This window comes from Ursus arctos, unplaced genomic scaffold (genome assembly GCF_023065955.2).
Source record: "Ursus arctos isolate Adak ecotype North America unplaced genomic scaffold, UrsArc2.0 scaffold_1, whole genome shotgun sequence".
Classification (NCBI taxonomy): Eukaryota; Metazoa; Chordata; class Mammalia; order Carnivora; family Ursidae; genus Ursus; species Ursus arctos.
In genome coordinates this window covers 102,908,722-102,929,134 of record NW_026622763.1, presented here as the reverse complement: position 1 = coordinate 102,929,134, position 20,413 = coordinate 102,908,722, and the positions used below count along the sequence as shown (strand labels likewise).

At 40.7% G+C, this 20,413-nt stretch overlaps 2 protein-coding genes across 2 annotated transcripts; both read right to left on the bottom strand.

The window, feature by feature from the left end:
* Positions 1 to 10,404, bottom strand: LOC130542426 (UDP-glucuronosyltransferase 1A10-like). The gene has a single exon (XM_057305712.1). It carries the CDS (start codon positions 5,164 to 5,166, stop codon positions 4,204 to 4,206), a length of 963 nt encoding a protein of 320 aa, XP_057161695.1. The 5' UTR covers positions 5,167 to 10,404; the 3' UTR covers positions 1 to 4,203.
* Positions 10,405 to 13,663: 3,259 nt separating this feature from the next.
* Positions 13,664 to 19,828, bottom strand: LOC125281344 (UDP-glucuronosyltransferase 1A9-like). The gene has a single exon (XM_057305710.1). The coding sequence runs from the start codon at positions 19,751 to 19,753 to the stop codon at positions 18,818 to 18,820; it is 936 nt and encodes a 311-aa protein (XP_057161693.1). The 5' UTR covers positions 19,754 to 19,828; the 3' UTR covers positions 13,664 to 18,817.
* Between the last annotated feature and the right edge of the window lie 585 nt (positions 19,829 to 20,413).

Genomic DNA, 20,413 nt, shown 5'->3' with positions numbered 1-20,413 from the left:
TTCATGTGAGCCTTCTCTGGTTTCTTTTTCTTAGTCCAGCTGAAAGTTTATCAGTTTCGTTTATCTTTAAAAAAAAACTCCAGTTTCATTGATCTTTTTGATTGCCTATCTAGTCTCTATTTCCCCTATTTCTGGTCTGATCTTTTTAGTTCCTTCCTTCTACTATTTTTGGACTCAGTTTGTTCTCTTTCTAGTTACTTGAGGTGTAAGTTAAATTGTTTATTTAAGAACTTTCTGTTTTCTTAACGTAGGTGTGTATTGCTATGAACTTCCCTCTCAGAACAGCCTTTCCTGCATCCCATAAATTTAGGCAGTTTGCATTTCAATTCTCATTTGTCTCTGATATTTTTTTAAAGATATAGCTTCCCCCTTCTCTTGGATAAGCCACTGTTAGAAAGCCCAATGATGTAACCCAGGAAATGTCCCATTCCTTTGGAGGTGAGGGACAACATTTCTGCCACCATCCCCAGGGAAAAGCCAGAAGTAAAAGAACCAAGGAGAAGGGGAGTCAGATGGGCCAGGACAGAGACCCCATCAGCCACAAGATTTAGGGACATGCAAAATCCTATGGAGGAGCACGTGGGGGACAAGAACACCTCAAAATTACCCCTGCTTCCAGTGCACTTGTTATTGATGGAAAGATGTGTGCAGGGGGACAGCGGAATCCCAATTGTAGTAGCAAAAAAACATGATCTTTACATGCAATCACAGTACTTTGCTTTAAAAATACATGCAAACACAAACCATGGGCCCACACCTGATCAGAAGGACTTCAGTTACCTCCCGGATATTGGAAATTCAAATTCATTACTCCTTTAAGTAACATTACTCCTTGTACCAGGAGCATTCATTTACACCATTATACTTCTCATGATCTGGTGGTGCAATGGCTTTTTCCAGGGTGAGTACAGTATTATCATAGATCTAAAACTTAGGTTTTCTTACTAGATCCCGCTTCTTCCTCAATCATCTCATTTCTCTCTTTTCCTAATGGGGACTCACAAATCTTGTTCTCCACCTCCAAAGGGATGGGAAAATCTGAACAACCTCATTTTGTATGACCCATGAGCTAAGAATGGGCTTTACATTTTTAAAAAGCTGTAAGCAAACAAAAAACCAACAAAGTTACAAGACAGGAGACTGTATATGACCCCGCAATGTCTAAAACATTTGCTCGCTTGCCCTTTACAAAAAACTTGGCCGATCTCTGATGCAGCATCTTGAATTTACACAAACAAAAAAGATGATCTCTGCTACAGCACTTCAATTCACTTTTAACATATGGATGATGGAAAGTGCTTAATTATTCTTACATCCCCCAAATTTCTTGATATAAATGGCATGTATTATATAAGTCTGTAATCCTACATCCCAACAAATACCTCGGTTCCCGTTTGCTTTCAGTCATGCCAAATAAACCCATCGTCATCATCTTAGCTTTCGTATACAGTTGCGCGTGTACCTAATCCGAGCACAACTTCTTCAGCTGTGTGAAGATCCTGGTGCCCGCAGGGGGCAAGGCAAGGTGAGCGGAGCCCCCTGACAAAATGCTGTCCTCGCCATGTGGGTCACGTTGTGGGTCATCTGAGTTATAGAAGCAGCATGTCCCCAGCACAGATTCCCTGAGGGTGTAATCCATTCTTAGCCACTCCTTAGTTCAAAGGCGGGAAATCAGGCTCCCAGTATATGAAATGGTAAGACTTTTGCAAAATGCGCTGAACCTTGTGAGCAGCCAGATCATAGATAAAATGTGTAGTACGTCCCTAATAAAATAATCAACTGAGACATGCCACCAGGTGTTTCATGAGGGTATAAACGCAACGTCATCACCAGGAATCTTACTCTTGTATTTGTCAAGACCTTTCCAATTGCAATGACGGAACCCCAAATCAAACTGGCCAGACCAAGTATTTAACATTATTCAGGAACTATTGAATAATTGTTCTGAACTAATTGTTCAACACTGTTTTGGAAATACACGCTCCAGTAAAGCAAAATAAGAGGTACGAACATGGGGAGGGATTTTTACCTGCAGATGATATTATATACCTAAGAGTATTACAAACTAATAAGACAAATTAGTAATATGACTAGATACGAGGTAATGTGCGAAAGCCAAAACTATACTGTAATGGCTAATAATAGTTCAAAATAGCAATGAGAAACAGCGTGTTCACAATAATTTCACAAATAATAGTATGCCTAGGAATATATTTTAATAAGAAACGTGGAAGACAGGGAGCCAGGGCGGTTCCGTCATTTAAGTGTCTACCTTCGGCTCAAGTTAGGATACCAGAGTCCAGGGATCGAGCCCCGCATCAGGCTCCTTGCCCAGTGGGGAATCTGCTTCTCCCTCTGCCCCTCACCCCACTTTTGCTCTTTCACTCTTGCTCTTTCTCAAATAAAAAAATAAAATTTTAAAAGAGAAAGAAATTGAAAGACATATAAAGTAAAATGCAAAACTTTATTGACAGACATAAAGTAAGATCTGAATAAAGAGAAGTACTACATTCCTAAGTAGGAAAACTTCCAAGCAAAATGATGTCAATCTCTCTCAAATTAATAAAAGCATTTTATGTCATATAAGCAGAACATTATTATTGTATTTCTCTGTTTGCAACAAGAAAAAACAATTCTGAATTTTTAAAGGAGAGCGAACAACAAGAATCACCAAGAAAATATAGAAAAATACTGAGTATGGGGCCTGCCTGAGCACATATGAAAACTTACTACAAAGCTAATACAATCAAAATACGATACTGGCCCGTGAGTAAATAAATAAATCGATATAACAAACCTGAGAGTTCAAAAGTAGAGCACTCAAAAGTAGTGTTCAAGAGAGGAAATAAATATGAAATTTAAAATATGATGAGGACACATTTCAGTTCAACAGATAAAGAATGGATTGTTTTGTTAAATGATGTTGGCACAATGGACTATCCGTTTAGAAAAGTAATGAAGTCAGATCTTTACACCATGAAAAGTCTTCACTGTAAAAAATATAACTGTTAACACTGGAAGAACTAAAAATACTAAGACATAGTGAGGAAAAAAACATTTATATATCTCAGGCTTGGAAAGACCTAAACAAGTTGAAATTCAGAAACCACTAGAAAAAAAAGTGAACGAGTTTGACTATCGAAAAATGAAAACCCTCTCTGACAAAAGATGAAGAATAGCCAAGGAAGAAATATTTACAGTTCCTAAAAAGTGTTAATATTAATATTCCTAACACTCAAGAGATTTACAGTCATTAGCTATGAGAAGACAAATAGCCCTAGAAAAATGATTAAAGAATCTGAATACATACTTCCCAGTAGTTGAAATCAAATGGCCAATCTATCTATGAAAATGGAAGCAGCTATTAGAATTTTTTTTTCCAAAAGCGTTTTAAAAGTTCGACAACATCTGAAGCTGGAGAGGGTATGGGAGCACTAGAGCACTCACATACTGTTGACCGAGTGTCAGATTGTTCAATCTTCTGAAAGCAATCTGTCGAATGTATTAAAATGCAATGTGTGTGTACCATTTGGCCCACCAACCCCCTGCTCCTAAGGACGTCCAGCCTACAGAGAGAAGAGCAAGAGTACGGAAATGTGGGAATGCAAAGAAATGATTTCAGAATGTTTGGTACAGTCTTGCTTATAAAGGCAACGGTGGGAAAAGCTTAAATATCTATCAGTATTGCTTAATTGAGTGAACTATGGTACATCCAAAGTAACGAATATTATGCAACTATTACAAAGAATGTGACACATTTGTAGGGATTGACTGTAAAGATGCTAATGATTTATTAGTAAGTGAAAAAAGCAAGGTAAAGAACAATATGTCCAATCCGTTACTAGCTTTTCTTGTAATAAAACAGGAGTTAGAATTTATATTGGATATATGCATGCATATATAAAATAATTTCAGAAAAATTGGAAAAGCAGCATACAAAACGGCTAAGGGCATTTTCCTATAAGCTATGGCATTAGATGAACAGAAACGAAGTGTCCTTTCTTACTGTATTTTCAGTAGTTTCCCAAGGGGAGTATTACAAAACGCAGCCTGGAAATTGTATACAATTATATCACTTGTGTACATATGCGTATCAAAGAAAGCAGGTTTACAAAATTTGCTAATGCATGATTTGATGAATTGGCACAAAATAATTCATTCAACCAGGAACAATTTCCAAATGTGGTGAATGTAAATGACAAACTACAGTTCAGTAAGGAGGGGGGAATTTTGCTGTGTTTTTGTTGTTGTTGTTTTTGTATATTGTCCAAAGCCAGTTATTCTTACGATACGAAAGAAGAGGTGACTTACCTGTGGCAATGGCTTTCCCTCCTGGCAGTTAATGCCTCCGATGAAGACCATGTTGGGCATCACAGGTCTGGGATATTCGAAAACAAAGTCAGTTCTCAGCAAAAAAATCGACGTTTGGCTGAAGAGATCATACGGGGTGACAGTCGTTTGGAGAACCTCAGATGCAATTTCTGTAGCTCTTTTAAAAAAATACCAACAAAATAAATGTTCCTCCAAGTGGAAAATGTGATTCCACACTCTCTCGCTGAAAGTCATGGCATCTGAGAATCCTGAGAGACCTCTAGGTACATAGGAAGGGGCACTGGGGCACTGTGCGCCTTCTTCAAGATAATGACAAAATACTCCCCTGGAGAAGACCACAGATGGGAGAGAAAAATATTTGGCTATAATTAAGCCACACATATCAAGAGGATCCAGAAACACGGCGTCAAAAGAACTCTGCCTTATGTATTCTATTAATTTTGTGTCGTTAAACAAATTCTTGCAATGTAAAAAAAAGTATTGAAAAAAGTCATGGGATGAACTCATTACCAGAGAAAGTAAATCTGTTTCCCGGTTGTTCCAATGAAAGTCAGAGAAAGTCTTGAACCGATGATTATACTTGTCCAGAGTGTAGCTTGTGGAATAAGTTTTCAGTGTAAAATTGGAGGATTTTCCCAGGTGCCAACTCACCTCCGGCACTATTAAAACCACCTCATGGCCTCTGTGGACAAGTTCCTCCACAACCGAACGCATGGTAAACCAGTGGCTCCCATCCATGGGTACTACCAGCAGCTTGCCTGCCTCGGCAAAGCCAGAAGTCAGCAGCAGACACACACAGAGAAGAGGAAAGCCGGTCAAAATTGCAGGAGCCATTTGGGAAACTGCAGCCCAGAGCAATGCAGCTGCTTGGATTCCGAGCTGGTGTAATGTGGTCTGAGGAGGAAGTACAGGCACAAATCCCGCCCAGGAGAGGGTGTGTATTCACACATTCATTAAGAAAAAAAAAACATTACCAGTGAAGCACTCTTCAGAACAATAATGAATGAGTCGCATTTGCTGACACACATGCTTGTACGTTTTCCAGATAAGAATACCTTTTGATCATTGCCTTGTCAGAGATCGTGCACTGTATCGCACCCAATGGTCATTTGGAAACAGAATATTAGGCAATGCTTTTGAGGGCTCAGAATGATAAAAAGGAAAGTAATGTCAATAAATGTGATATTTTGCAATTTGTTCCAAGGACAATTTGGGTTTTATTCTCAGACTGCATAAGACGATTTTGCTCAGAAAGAGATTGGCATCCCAGTTTCCGAGGAAAGACCTGAAGTCACTTACCACTACCTTCCTCATGGGCAGTGGAACTGTGACATGCCTGGCACTGCCACTTGTTGCTCCATATCCAAACCCTCTGAGGCCTTCAAAATGCTAAGAGTGACAATCCCACTTCCATGGACCATTCTAGGAATGTGATTGATGGAATGTGATGTCATCTATTTTAATTCACTTTCCCTAGATCCATCACATGCAGTGGGTGGTCACCTGTCCAATGCTTGCCAGAAGACCTCTGCTAGGTGTCCTCTCTCTTTCCTCTCTGCTTCTGCATTCCTCTGTCTAGACCTCTCTGCTGCGGGATAGCCCCAATCAGACTGCTACCCTACTTCAGGGATCTCTGTATCTGTCTGCCACACCCTACCGAGCACTCATGGAGGTCAGAGGATATATCTTCTCCATATTTGCACCCTCCTCCCACAGGACCCATGCTATGCCTCACGCAGAGAAAGCACACAAGGAATGTTAGTTGCATGGGACTCAATTGCACTGTGCAAGTTCTCTAAACAATTTTCTGGGTGAGTTCAGTGGCATATGTCAGACAAGACCCTGAGAAACATTTAGTGAGGAATTCTAGAGCCAATCTGGGGGCATAATCATTGGGAGGAGCCAACATGGCTCCTTCTGAGATGCCCCAAATGTTAGTAAACATTTTCTTAGTCACCATTTCGCTTGGTGACTGAGGCACTTTCAGATGAATGTCTGAAAAATAACAATGGGGCAAATGATCTACCTTCCTGGAACGCTTACTTCAGAATAGATATCAATAAAATAGAAAATAGAAGAACAATAGATACAATCAGTAAACCCAAAAGCTGGTTCTTTGAGAAGATGAATTAACCTGATGAAACTCTAACCTAACTGATCAGAAAAAAGAGAAAGAAAAAGAAATCAACAATATCAGGAATGAGAAAAGTGGCATCACTACAGTTTCCACAGATGTTCAAAGAAAAACCAGAGGCTGGAGTCTAAGATGGCAGAGGAGCTGGAGACCGTAATTTTGTCTAGTCCCAGGAATTCAGCTAGATAGTTTTCAAATCATTCTGAAAAACTGCAAACTCAACTGGAGATCGAGGAAAAGAATAACTGCAACTCTACGAAGAGAAAAGCGACCAGTTTCTGCAAGTGTATATTTCTCGGGGGTCCTTATTACCATTTTTGTATTTTGTTCTGTCCTTCAGCTATTCTTCCCTGGACAGGATGACAAGCTGGAAAAACTCACCCCAAAACAGAGAACAAGAGGCAGGATGGACTGCCGGGGACCTAATAAATATGGACATTATTAAGACGTCAGAACGAGGGTTCAGAATAATGATTATAAAGACCCTAGCTGGACTTGAAAAAGGCATAGAAGACACTAGAGAACCCTTTTCTGGAGAAATAAAAGAACTAAAATCTAACCAAGTCGAACTCAAAAATGCTATTAATGAGACGCAATCAAATGTGGAGTCTCTTAACTACTACGATAAATGAGGCAGAAGAGAGAACTAGTGATATAGAAGACCAAATGATGGAGAATAACAGATATGAGAAAAAGAGAGATAAACAACTACTGCATCACGAGGGGAGAATTTGAGAGATAAGTGATACCTTAAACAGAGCAATATTAGAATACTAGGGATCTCAGAAGAAGAGGAAAGGGAGAGAGAGACAGAAGGTATATTGGAGCAAATTATAGTGGAGAACTTCCCTAATCTGGGCAAGGAAACAAGACACAGGGTATCAGTTTGGACAACACCCCTACCCCGCGAAAGGGAACAAGGCACAAAGAACTTCCCTCAAAATCAGTAAAAATAGGTCAACACCCTGACCTACAATAATGAAACTTCCAAATCTCGGAGACAAAGAGAAAATCCTGAAAGCAGCTCGGGGATAAGAGTCTCTAAGCTACAAGGACAGAAACATTAGATTGGCAGCAGACCTATACACGGAGACCTGGCAGGCCAGAAAGGACCGGCATGGTATATTCAGGGCACTAAATGAGAAAAATATGCAGCCAAGAATACTTTATCCAGCTAGCATGTCATTCAAAATAGAAGGACTGATAAAAAGCTTCCAGGAAAAACAGAAACAAAATGAATTTGTAATCACCAAGTCAGCCCTACAAGAAATATTAAAAGGGGTCTTCTGAGCACAGAGAGAGCCCAGAAGTTACATAGACCAGAAAGGGACAGAGACAATATACAGCAATAGTCACCTTACAGGCAATACAATAGCACCAAATTCATATCTTTCCATAGTTACTCCAAATGTAAATGGGCTAAATGCCCCACTCAAAGACACAGGGTATCAGATTGGATAAAAATCAAGACCCATCAATATGCTGTCTCCAAGAGACTCGTTTTAGACCCAAAGTCACCTCCAGATTGAAAGTGAGGGCGTGGAAAACCATTTATCATGCTAATGGACATCAAGAGAAAGCTGGGGTGGCCATCCTTACATCAGAAAAATTAGATTTTAAACCAAAGACTGTAATAAGAGATGAGGAAGGACACTATATCATAATTAAAGGGTCTATCCAACAAGATGATCTAACAATTGTTAAGTATGTATGCCCCTAACATGGGAGCAGCCAATTAAGTAATCCAATTAATAACAAAACCAAAGAAACACATTGCTAATAATACAGTAGTAGTAGGGGACTTTAACACCCCCCTCACTGCAATAGACAGATCATTGAAGCAGAAGATCAACAAGGAAATAAGGGCTTTGAATGACACACCGGACCAGAAGGACTCCACAGAGGAATAGGGTAACCAGGTGATGGACATTGGGGAGTGTATGTGTTGTAATGAGCAACATATTATTGGATTGGGTGTTATATACAACTGAACAATAACAGACCTGTACCCCTGAGACAAATAATACACGACATGCTATTTAATTGAATTTAAACTTAAAAAAAGAAAAAAAGAAAGAAAGAATATCAAGAACAAATTTACACCAATATATTCTACAACTTAGATGAAATGGACAAATTTCTCACAAGATGCAAACTACTAGAGTTGAATCAAGAAGAAAGAAATAAAAATAACTTGTGTGTTTTAGGATGAATTACGTTTGAATTCAAACTCTCCCGCAAAGAAAACTTCAGGCCCAATGGCTTCACTGAGAAAATCTACCAAACACTGGAGGAAGGAAAAGAAAAACAATTATTTTTCCAAAATATATTCTGAAATGAGGAAAGATATATTCTAGAGACAGATGCACAGAGAACTTCCTAATCTTTCCAGGAGACCACAGAGTTGGTCAATGAGACCAGTATTACCACATACCAAAACTAGATGACATCATAAGAAAGGAAAACCGTATAGACCGGAAGGGGGATGGATGAGGTAACCGGGTGTTGAGTATTAAGGAGGTCACGGGTGGTGATGAACACTGGGTGTTATATGCAACTAATGAATCCTTGAACACTACATCAAAAACTAATGATGTACCATATGCTGGCTAATTGAACATAGTAATAAATAAATAAATATAAAAGAATTTTTTAAAAAAGAAAAATGTATAGAGCAATACCCCTCATAAGTATAATGCAAAAATTCTAAACAGAATTTAACAAATCAAATTATATAAATGTATATAAAAGACATATAATAATACTATATGAAATGATAGTGGGACTTATCCCAGGAATACAAGGCAGTTTTAACATTAGAAAATCAATCAAGATAATTCACCATATAAATAAACCAAAAAAGTACAACCATATAATCATCTCCATAGGCACAGAAAAGGTATTCGAAAAAATCCAACAACTGTTCCTGATAAAAAATCATCACAAAACTAGGACAAGAAGGGAAGGTTCTCTACTTAATAAAGAGCATCCATGAAAAACCCATAATTAACATCATACTTAGTGGTGAATGACTGAATGCTTTACTCCTAATCAGATACAAGCCAAGGATGACTGTCTTACCACTTCCATTCTACATTGTTCTGGAGATTCTATCCAACACAGTCGGTCAAGACACAGAAAAGGCATCCAGACTGGAAAGAAAAGGTCTCACTGCCTTATTCACAGACAACAGGATCATGTCTGAAGAAATTCCAATGGAATCTACAAAATATCCTAGAACCAATAAGTAAGTTCGGCACAGTTGCAGGATACAAGATCAACACTCAAAAATCCATTGTGATTTAGGGCACCTGGGTGGCTCAGCGGGTTAAGCGGCCAGCTCTTGATTTCTGCTCAAGTCATGACCTCAGTGTCCTGGGATCTAGCCCCTAGTCAGGCTCCATGCTCAGCGGGAAGTTGGCTTCAGGATTTTCTCTCTTCCTCTGTCCTTCCCTCCAACCCCTGCTTGCTCATGCTCTCTCTCTGTCTCTCTCTAAAATAAAGAAATAAATAAAATCTTACAGATAAATAAATAAATAAATAAATAAATAAATAAATAAAAATACGGAAGGAGAATCCACAGACTGGGAGAAAATATTTGTACAGCATATACCTGATAGAGGTATATGCTGTACAAATAAAGAAACTCTCTAATAGGGAAAAATATTTTTTTAAATAGGCAAAGACTTGAACAGACATTTCATCAGAAGATATACAGAAGGGAATCAGGCACAGGAAAACGTGCTCCATGTCATCAGTCATTGGAGAATTTAAAACTACAATTGAATGGGGCGCCTGGGTGGCTCAGTCAGTTACGTGTCCGCCTTAGCTGAGGCCATGACCCTGAAGATCTAGGACCAGGCCCTTGGGGGGGGGGGGGTGTCCTGCTCAGCAGGGAGTCTGCTTCTCCCTCTACCCCTCACCCCACTCATGCTCTCTCCCTCTCTCTCAAATAAATAAATAAATAAATAAATAAATAAATAAAATCATAAGAAAAAAACCCCTATAATTTAATTTGCACGCCCCACAGAATGGCTGAAATGCGAAAGACGGCCTGCTCCAATTGTTGGCGAATCCGTGACGGAGCTGGACCTCTCATACGCTGCTGCTGAGACCCTACAATGGTTTGGCAGTTTCTTAGAAAGGTAAGCCTACTCCGGCCAGACAGCCCAAGGCTCTGCATTCCTAGGTATTTATCCACGAGACAAGAAAGCATACTTCCAGAACTGCTTGTATTTTTCATTTTCTTGTGACGTTTGGACATCTTAAAAACCCTTCTGGCTGGGGAGACTACACTCACTCCTTCCTAGCCCTAATTCTTAGAGCTAGCAAAGGGCCCAGTCCAGGGCATGCCTTCGATATGCAAACTAACCATTCCAGAGCCCTAGGAGACACTATTCCTCTGCCTTAATCATCCCAGGGCTAGGGACCAGGCAACCAGGCCACACCCCTATAGCTTAGAGCCTACCAAAATTATTCAGACTAGCCGGTTCTAACCTCTTTGCCTGCCCTGCCTTGCCATTCCATGAAAACACTGAAAAAGTCAGTGGCCCAGGCCCTCCCCTGGCCTTGCTTCTTCCGCCTCCTGACCAAGCCTGGCGCTTCCTCCACGTAGCCTTGCTTGGCACGCCCTTTCTCTAGGACTTACGTGTATAATAAACTTTGTTTTCCGGAGCCTCTCCTGTGTCTCCTCTTATGGCTGCACCTAAGGGACCATCACATAAAAGGACACAGAATGCTTCCATATAGAAATTGGAGCCGAATGAGAGGCTTGAAATCACGACCCTGAGTTCAAGACCTGAGCTGAGATCAAGAGTTGGGTGCTTAACCAACTGAGCCACCCAGGTGCCCCTGAAAGGATTACCTTTCAAAGCATCCTTTGCAACTACTTAAACCATTAGTGAAAAAAGATTTTAGCTGACTACTTGAAAACAAGTACAGGGCTTTGTACCCCCATCTATCACTTGGACCTCCAGCCAACACACCCACTCTTCAACCCACCCTGGAGGCAGCCTGTTCCATCTGTAGGCATCCCAGACGTTGGGGAAGCTCTTTCTTATAAAAGCAATGCGACAACTGCTCCCAGGTACTGATTTATTTATCCTGACAGTAAAGGATGGACTCTAACGGCGTTCAGATCCTACCTCACTAGCTTCTAAAATTAAGTGTATCTGAAACACAACTCTTGGTTTCCCTCCATGAGCTCTTCCTTCTCTTCCAGGCTTTCCGGATGGTAACGGCATTTCCATCTACCTAGTATTTCAGGTCACAGCGCGTACAAGGCATCACTCTCCCACAGCCTCACCACTCACCATTCAGCGTTCAAGCGGACAAGTGAAGCCACCAAAGATACATACAGTCAAAGGACTTGTTACAGGATTTGACCTACACTATCTGGGAGCTGACCGAACGACTTCTGTCAACAGTCTGACGCTGGAGCTTAAGGACAGCAGGGTGAGTCTTCAGAAAGTGTGGGTGGGTGTGGAGTGGGGGAGCAAGGACGAGCTGGGGCCCACAAGGACGAGCTGAAACCCAGGAGAAGGGACTCGAACCCTGCAGTGTGCTCGGGCCTCCAACCTTGAGGATGTGGGTGTCCTCCGGGAGAAGCTGGCGCTCTTCCTCACAGAGCTAAACACATCCGTCCCCCCTGTGGGAAAAGCTGAAGGAGGAGCCAGGGAAGGGAATTCCAGGAAATGATATCCAGCCTCGTCTACCTGACATATTACACAGCCACCGCACAACCCATGCCCACGTCCTGTCCTAGTTCCAGAATAGCTCTCCAATCTGCCCTTGCACACTCCACCTCCACTGACCCCAATCCACCACCACGTCCTGCTTGGATGCCAGGAGTAACCTCCTAACTGAATTTCCTGCCGTCGTTCTTGCTCTGTAGAGAGAAGCCAGAGGGGTCTTTCCAAACATAAATCACTCTGCTATGTCTTCATAACACCATTGCATACTTCCCATTGCACTTAGAAAATGCGCCAACTTATCTCGGCCAAAATCTCCTGCGTGAGTCCAGCTCCCATCCATCTTTTAAACCAACTCTGCTTGCTCCCTCCACTCAGCCTCCTTCCTGCATCCGGAACATGACAATTTCCTTGTCACCTCAGGACCTTAGCATTGGCTGTCCCCTCGGCCTGGAGTGGTCTTTCCTGGGCTCTTCATGTGCCGTCTCATTTGTTAGTTCTCCTCCAACAAGTCTGCCTTGAGGGTGACATCAGAAACAGCCCCACCCTCATCCCGGCCACTTACTCTGTCACATCCCTCTATTCTTTCCCTCGAGCCACTTATCACTGTGTACAGCTACCAAATAGCTTTTCCTTCGTTTCCTCCACTAGAAAGTGAGCTGCCGGGGCCCCTGGTGACTCAGTTGGTTCAACGCCTGACTCCTGATTTCAGCTCCGGTCGTGGTCTCAGCCCCACATAAGTCTCTGCACTCGGCGGGGAGTCTGTTTGTCCCTCTCCCTCTGCTCCTGCCCCCTTCTCTCTCTCTCTCTCTCTCAAATAAATAAATAAATAAATAAATAAATAAATCTTTTTTTTAAAAAAGAAAGTGAGCTCCATGAAATTAGGCACCTCAATATATCAATCTTACTCATATTATATCTTAGACATCTAGCCCTGTGTCTGCCACTTGCTAGATGCTCTGAAATACAGTTGATGCTTACCAAATATTCATTCAAGAATGAGTAAGGGAAGGAAGGAAGGAAGGAAGGAAGGAAGGAAGGAAGGAAGGAAGGAAGGATGGAAGGAAAGAAGGAAGGGAAAAGTACAAAGCAGCTCACCTCTCCTTGCCAGGGCAACTGAACCTCAGCCCAGGCGACTGCTCCAGCTCGTCTCCAGGTCTTCTCACCTTACAGAGCAGGTTCAACGTCACCTGCTCAGGCATCTGGCCTCTGGTGATCCACGCCGTGGTCACTGCCCGGCCTCAACCAGGGCTGCTGCACCCATTTCAGAGACATCGCAGCCTCCATGCCAGCAGTCCCGTTTTTAACAGAAAGCTTTCCCTGCTTGAGTTCTTTTGCTCTAGCTCTTCTTTCTTCCAGCACTAGTTGAAATCCTATGCAAATCTGCAAGAACAACTGTTCTTGACTCTGCAGATGGACTGCCTGTGAATGCCCCCGAGACCAATGAGGACCCAGGAATACTGCAGTGGGAAGGGTTTACAGACTTCTCTGAATCCTCTAAAAATGATTTTTGTTGAGGAATTTTGCATCTGCAGTCATCAGGCATACTGGCTTGCAATTTTTTTTTCTTGTAGTATGCTTTTGTCTGGCTTTTGTATCTGGCTTTGGTATTTGATTCTGGCCTCTTCAAATGGGTTTCCTTCCTCCTGTATTTTTCGGAAGAGTTTGAGAAGGATCAGAATTAATTTTTCTCTCAATATTTGGTAGAATTTGTCAGTGAAAACTTTTAATCTTGAGTTTTTCTTTGTTAGAGTTTTGTTTTTATTTTGTTTTGTTCTTAAGCAGCTCCATACCCAGCGTGTAGCCCAACATCAGGCTGGAAGTCACGACCCTAGATCGAAACCTGAGCTTAGATCAAGAGTCAGATGCTCAACAAACAGCCATCCAGGCGCCCCTGTTAGGAGATTTTTGATTAATGACTCAGTCTCCTTACTCATGACTGGTTTGTATAGATTTTCTATTTCCTCGTAATCCAGTCTTGGTAGGTTGCATACTCCTAGGAATTTATCAATTTCTTCTCCAACGTGTCGGTATGTAATTGTTCAGCGTAGTCTCTTACGGTCCTCTGTACTTCTGTGATATCCACTGCAATATCTCCTTTTCCATTTCTTATCTTGTTCATGTGAGCCTTCTCTGGTTTCTTTTTCTTAGTCCAGCTGAAAGTTTATCAGTTTCGTTTATCTTTTAAAAAAACCTCCAGTTTCATTGATCTTTTCGATTGCCTATCTAGTCTCTATTTCCCCTATTTCTGGTCTGATCTTTTTAGTTCCTTCCTTCTACTATTTTTGGACTCAGTTTGTTCTCTTTCTAGTTACTTGAGGTGTAAGTTAAATTGTTTATTTAAGAACTTTCTGTTTTCTTAACGTCGGTGTGTATTGCTATGAACTTCCCTCTCAGAACAGCCTTTCCTGCATCCCATAAATTTAGGCAGTTTGCATTTCAATTCTCATTTGTCTCTGATATTTTTTTAAAGATATAGCTTCCCCCTTCTCTTGGATAAGCCACTGTTAGAAAGCCCAATGATGTAACCCAGGAAATGTCCCATTCCTTTGGAGGTGAGGGACAACATTTCTGCCACCATCCCCAGAGAAAAGCCAGAAGTAAAAGAACCAAGGAGAAGGGGAGTCAGATGGGCCAGGACAGAGACCCCATCAGCCACAAGGATTAGGGACATACAAAATCCTAAAGGAGGGGCCCCTGGGGCTCAAGAGCACCACAAAATTACCCCTGCTTCCAGTGCACTTGTTATTGGTGGAAAGATGTGTGCAGGGGGACAGCGGAATCCCAACTGTAGTAGCAAAAAAACATGATCTTTACATCCAATCACAGTACTTTGCTTAAAAAATACATGCAAACACAAACCATGGGCCCACACCTGATCAGAAGGACTTCAGTTACCTTCCAAAGATTGGAAATTCAAATTCATTACTCCTTTAAGTAACATTACTCCTTGTACCAGGAGCATTCATTTACACCATTATACTTCTCATGATCTGGTGGTGCAATGGCTTTTTCCAGGGTGAGTACAGTATTATCATAGATCTAAAACTTAGGTTTTCTTACTAGATCCCACTTCTTCCTCAATCATCTCATTTCTCTCTTTTCCTAATGGGGACCCACAAATCTTGTTCTCCACCTCCAAAGGGATGGGAAAATCTGAACAACCTCATTTTGTATGACCCATGAGCTAAGAATGGACTTTACATTTTTAAAAAGCTGTAAGCAAACAAAAAACCAACAAAGTTACAAGACAGGAGACCGTATATGACCCCGCAATGTCTAAAACATTTGCTCGCTTGCCCTTTACAAAAAACTTGGCCGATCTCTGATGCAGCATCTTGAATTTACACAAACAAAAAAGATGATCTCTGCTACAACACTTCAATTCACTTTTAACATATGGATGATGGAAAGCGCTTAATTATTCTTACATCCCCCAAATTTCTTGATATAAATGGCATGTATTATATAAGTCTGTAATCCTACATCCCAACAAATACCTCGGTTCCCGTTTGCTTTCAGTCATGCCAAATAAACCCATCGTCATCATCTTAGCTTTCGTATACGGTTGTGCGTGTACCTAATCCGAGCACAACTTCTTCAGCTGTGTGATGATCCTGGTGCCCGCAGGGGGCAAGGCAAGGTGAGCGGAGCCCCCTGACAAAATGCTGTCCTCGCCAGACGTGGGTCACGTTGTGGGTCATCTGAGTTATAGAAGCAGCATGTCCGCAGCACTGATTCCCTGAGGGTGTGATCCATTCTTAGCCACTCCTTGTTCAAAGGTGGAAAATCAGGCTCCCAGTATATGAGACGGTATGACTTTTGCAAAATGTGCTGAACCTTGTGAGCAGCCGGATCAATAGATAAAATGTACAGTACGTCCCTAATAAAATAATCAACTGAGACATGCCACCAGGTGTTTCATGAGGGTATAAACGCAACTTCATCACCAGGAATCTTACTCTTGTATTTGTCAAGACCTTTCCAATTGCAATGACGGAACCCCAAATCACTGGCCAGACCAAGTATTTAACATCATTCAGGAACTATTGAATAATTGTTCTGAACTAATTGTTCAACACTGTTTTGGAAATACACGCTCCAGTAAAGCAAAATAAGAGGTACGAACATGGGGAGGGATTTTTACCTGCAGATGATATTATATACCTAAGAGTATTACAAACTAATAAGACAAATTAGTAATATGACTAGATACGAGGTAATGTGCGAAAGCCAAAACTATACTGTAATGGCTAATAATAGTTCAAAATAGCAATGAGAAACAGCATGTTCACAATAATTTCACAAATAATAACATGCCTAGGAATAAATTTTAATAAGAAACGTGAAAGACATATAAAGTAAAACGCAAAACTTTATTGATTACCCCAAAGACACAGACGCAGTGAAGAGAAGGGCCATATGCACCCCAATGTTCATAGCAGCATGTCCACAATAGCTAAATCGTGGAAGGAGCCGAGATGCCCTTCAACAGATGACTGGATTAAGAAGATGTGGTCCATATATACAATGGAATATTACTCAGCTATCAGAAAGCACGAGTTCTCAACATTTGCTACAACATGGACGGCACTGGAGGAGATAATGCTAAGTGAAATAAGTCAAGCAGAGAAAGACAATTATCATATGGTTTCTCTCATCTATGGAACATAAGAACTAGGAAGATCGGTAGGAGAAGAAAGGAATAAAGGAAGGGGGGGTAATCAGAAGGGGGAATGAAGCATGAGGGACTATGGACTCTGAGAAACAAACTGAGGGCCTCAGAGGGGAGGGGGGTGGGGGACTGGGATAGACAGGTGATGGGTAGTAAGGAGGGCACGTATTGCGTGGTGCACTGGGTGTTATACGCAAATAATAAATCATCGAACTTTACATCAAAAAATAAAAGAAAAGAAAACTTTATTGATAGACATAAAGGAAGATCTAAATAAATAAAGAGAAGTACTACATTCCTAAGAGGAAAACATTGAAGCAAAAGGATATCAACCTTTCTCAAATTAATGAAAGCATTTTATGTCATATAAGCAGAACATTAATATTTTATTTCTCTGTTTGCAACAAGAAAAAACAATTCTGAATTTTTAAAGGAGAGCGAACAACAAGAATCACCAAGAAAATATAGAAAAATACTGAGTATGGGGCCTGCCTGAGCACATATGAAAACTTACTACACAGCTAATACATTCAAAATACAATACTGGCCCGTGAGTAAATAAATAAAACGATGGAACAAACCTGAGAGTTCAAAAGTAGAGCACTCAAAAGTAGTGTTCAAGAGAGGAAATAAATATGAAATTTAAAATATGATGAAGACACATTTCAGTTCAACAGATAAAGGATGGATTGTTTTGTTAAATGATGTTGGCACAATGGACTATCCGTTTAGAAAAGTAATGAAGTCAGATCTTTATACATGTAAAGTCTTCACTGTAAAAAATGTAGCTGTTAACACTGGAAGAACTAAAAATACTAAGACATAGTAAGGAAAAAAATCATTTATATATCTCAGGCTTGGAAAGACCTAAACAAGTTGAAATCCAGAAACCACTAGAAAAAAGTGAACGAGTTTGACTATCCAAAAATGAAAACCCTCTCTGACAAAAGATGAAGAATAGCCAAGGAAAAAATATTTACAGTTCCTAAAAAGTGTTAATATTAATATTCCTAACACTCAAGAGATTTACAGTCATTAGCTATGAGAAGACAAATAGCCCTAGAAAAATGATTAAAGAATCTGAATACATACTTCCCAGTAGTTGAAATCAAATGGCCAATCTATCTATGAAAATGGAAGCAGCTATTAGAATTTTTTTTTCCAAAAGCGTTTTAAAAGTTCGACAACATCTGAAGCTGGAGAGGGTATGGGAGCACTAGAGCACTCACATACTGTTGACCGAGTGTCAGATTGTTCAATCTTCTGAAAGCAATCTGTCGAATGTATTAAAATGCAATGTGTGTGTACCATTTGGCCCACCAACCCCCTGCTCCTAAGGACGTCCAGCCTACAGAGAGAAGAGCAAGAGTACGGAAATGTGGGAATGCAAAGAAATGATTTCAGAATGTTTGGTACAGTCTTGCTTATAAAGGCAACGGTGGGAAAAGCTTAAATATCTATCAGTATTGCTTAATTGAGTGAACTATGGTACATCCAAAGTAATGAATATTATGCAACTATTACAAAGAATGTGACACATTTATAGAGATTGACTGTAAAGATGCTAATGATTTATTAGTAAGTGAAAAAAGCAAGGTAAAGAACAATATGTCCAATCCGTTACTAGCTTTTCTTGTAATAAAACAGACGTTAGAACTTATATTAGATATATGCATACATATATAAAATAATTTCAGAAAAATTGGAAAAGCAGCATACAAAACGGCTAAGGGCATTTTCCTATAAGCTATGGCATTAGATTAACAAAATGGAAGTTTCATTATTTACTGTATTTTCAGTAGTTTCCCAAGGGGAGTATGACAAAACGCAGTCTGGAAATTGTATACAATTATATCAGTTGTGTACATACGCGTATCAAAAAGAGCAGCTTTATAAAATTCGCTAATGTACGATTCAATAAACTGGCACAAAATAATTCATTCAACCAGGAAAAACTTTCCAAATATAACGGATGTAAATGACAAATCACAGTTCAGTAAGGATTTTTTTTTTTTTTAATGTACAAACTGAGGTTATTCTTACGATGCAAAAGAAGAGGTGACTTACCTTTGGCAATGGCTTTCCCTCCTGGCAGTTAATGCCTCCGATGAAGACCATGTTGGGCATCACAGGTCTGGGATATTCCAAAACAAAGTCAGTTCTTAGCAACCAAATCGACACTTGGCTGTAGAGATCATACGGGGTGACAGTCGTTTGGAGAATCTCAGATGCAACTTCTACAGCAGTTTTTAAAAAATAGTGGCAAAGTAAGTGTTCCTCCAAGTGGAGGATTTGATTCCACACTCTCTCGCTGAAAGTCATGGCATCTGAGAATCCTGAGAGAACTCTAGAAACATAGGAAGGGGGACTTGGGCACTGTGCGGCGTCTTCAAGATAATGACAAAATACACCCCTGGTGAAGACCACAGATGGGAGAGAAAAATATTTGGCTATAATTAAGCCACACATATCAAAAGGATCCAGAAACACGGCGTCAAAAGAACTCTGCCTTATGTATTCTATTAATTTTGTGTCGTTAAACAAATTCTTACAGTGTAAAAAAACTTCTATAAATATTTCGTTCGGTGAACTCATTAGCAAAGAAACTGTACTTTCTCGACGAGTTTTCCAATGAGAGTCAGAGAAAATCTTGAACAGATGATTCAATTCCTCCAGAGTGTACCTTGTGGAATAAGTCTTCACTGTAAAATTGGAGGATTTTCCCAGGTACCAACTCACCTCCGGCACTATTAAAACCACCTCATGGCCTCTGTGGACAAGTTCCTCCACAACCGAACGCATGGTAAACCAGTGGCTCCCATCCATGGGTACCACCAGCAGCTTGCCTGCCTCGGCAAAGCCAGAAGTCAGCAGCAGACACACACAGAGAAGAGGAAAGCCGGTCAAAATTGCAGGAGCCATTTGGGAAACTGCAGCCCAGAGCAATGCAGCTGCTTGGATTCGGAGCTGATGTAATATGATCCGAGGAAAAAGTACAGGCACAAAGCCCGCCCAGGAGAGGGCGTGTATTCACACATTCATTTAAAAAAAAAGCATTACCAATGATACACTCCTCAGAACAATAATGAATGAGTCGCATTTGCTGACACACATGCTTGTACGTTTTCCAGATAAGAATACCTTTTGATCTTTGCCTTGTCAGAGATCGTGCGCTGTATCGCACGCAACGGTCATTTGGAAACAGAATATTAGGCAATGCTTTTGAGGGCTCAGAATGATAAAAAGGAAAGCAATGTCAATAAATGTGATATTTTGCAATTTGTTCCAAGGACAATTTGGGTTTTATTCTCAGACTGCATAAGACGATTTTGCTCAGAAAGAGATTGGCATCCCAGTTTCCGAGGAAAGACCTGAAGTCACTTACCACTACCTTCCTCATGGGCAGTGGAACTGTGACATGCCTGGCACTGCCACTTGTTGCTCCATATCCAAACCCTCTGAGGCCTTCAAAATGCTAAGAGTGACAATCCCACTTCCATGGACCATTCTAGGAATGTGATTGATGGAATGTGATGTCATCTATTTTAATTCACTTTCCCTAGATCCATCACATGCAGTGGG

What these genes read in the sequence shown, in the direction of transcription:
- LOC130542426 (XM_057305712.1), bottom strand. Translation starts at nt 5,166, where the DNA reads ATGGCTCCTGCAATTTTGACCGGCTTTCCTCTTCTCTGTGTGTGTCTG.
- LOC125281344 (XM_057305710.1), bottom strand. Translation starts at nt 19,753, where the DNA reads ATGGCTCCTGCAATTTTGACCGGCTTTCCTCTTCTCTGTGTGTGTCTG.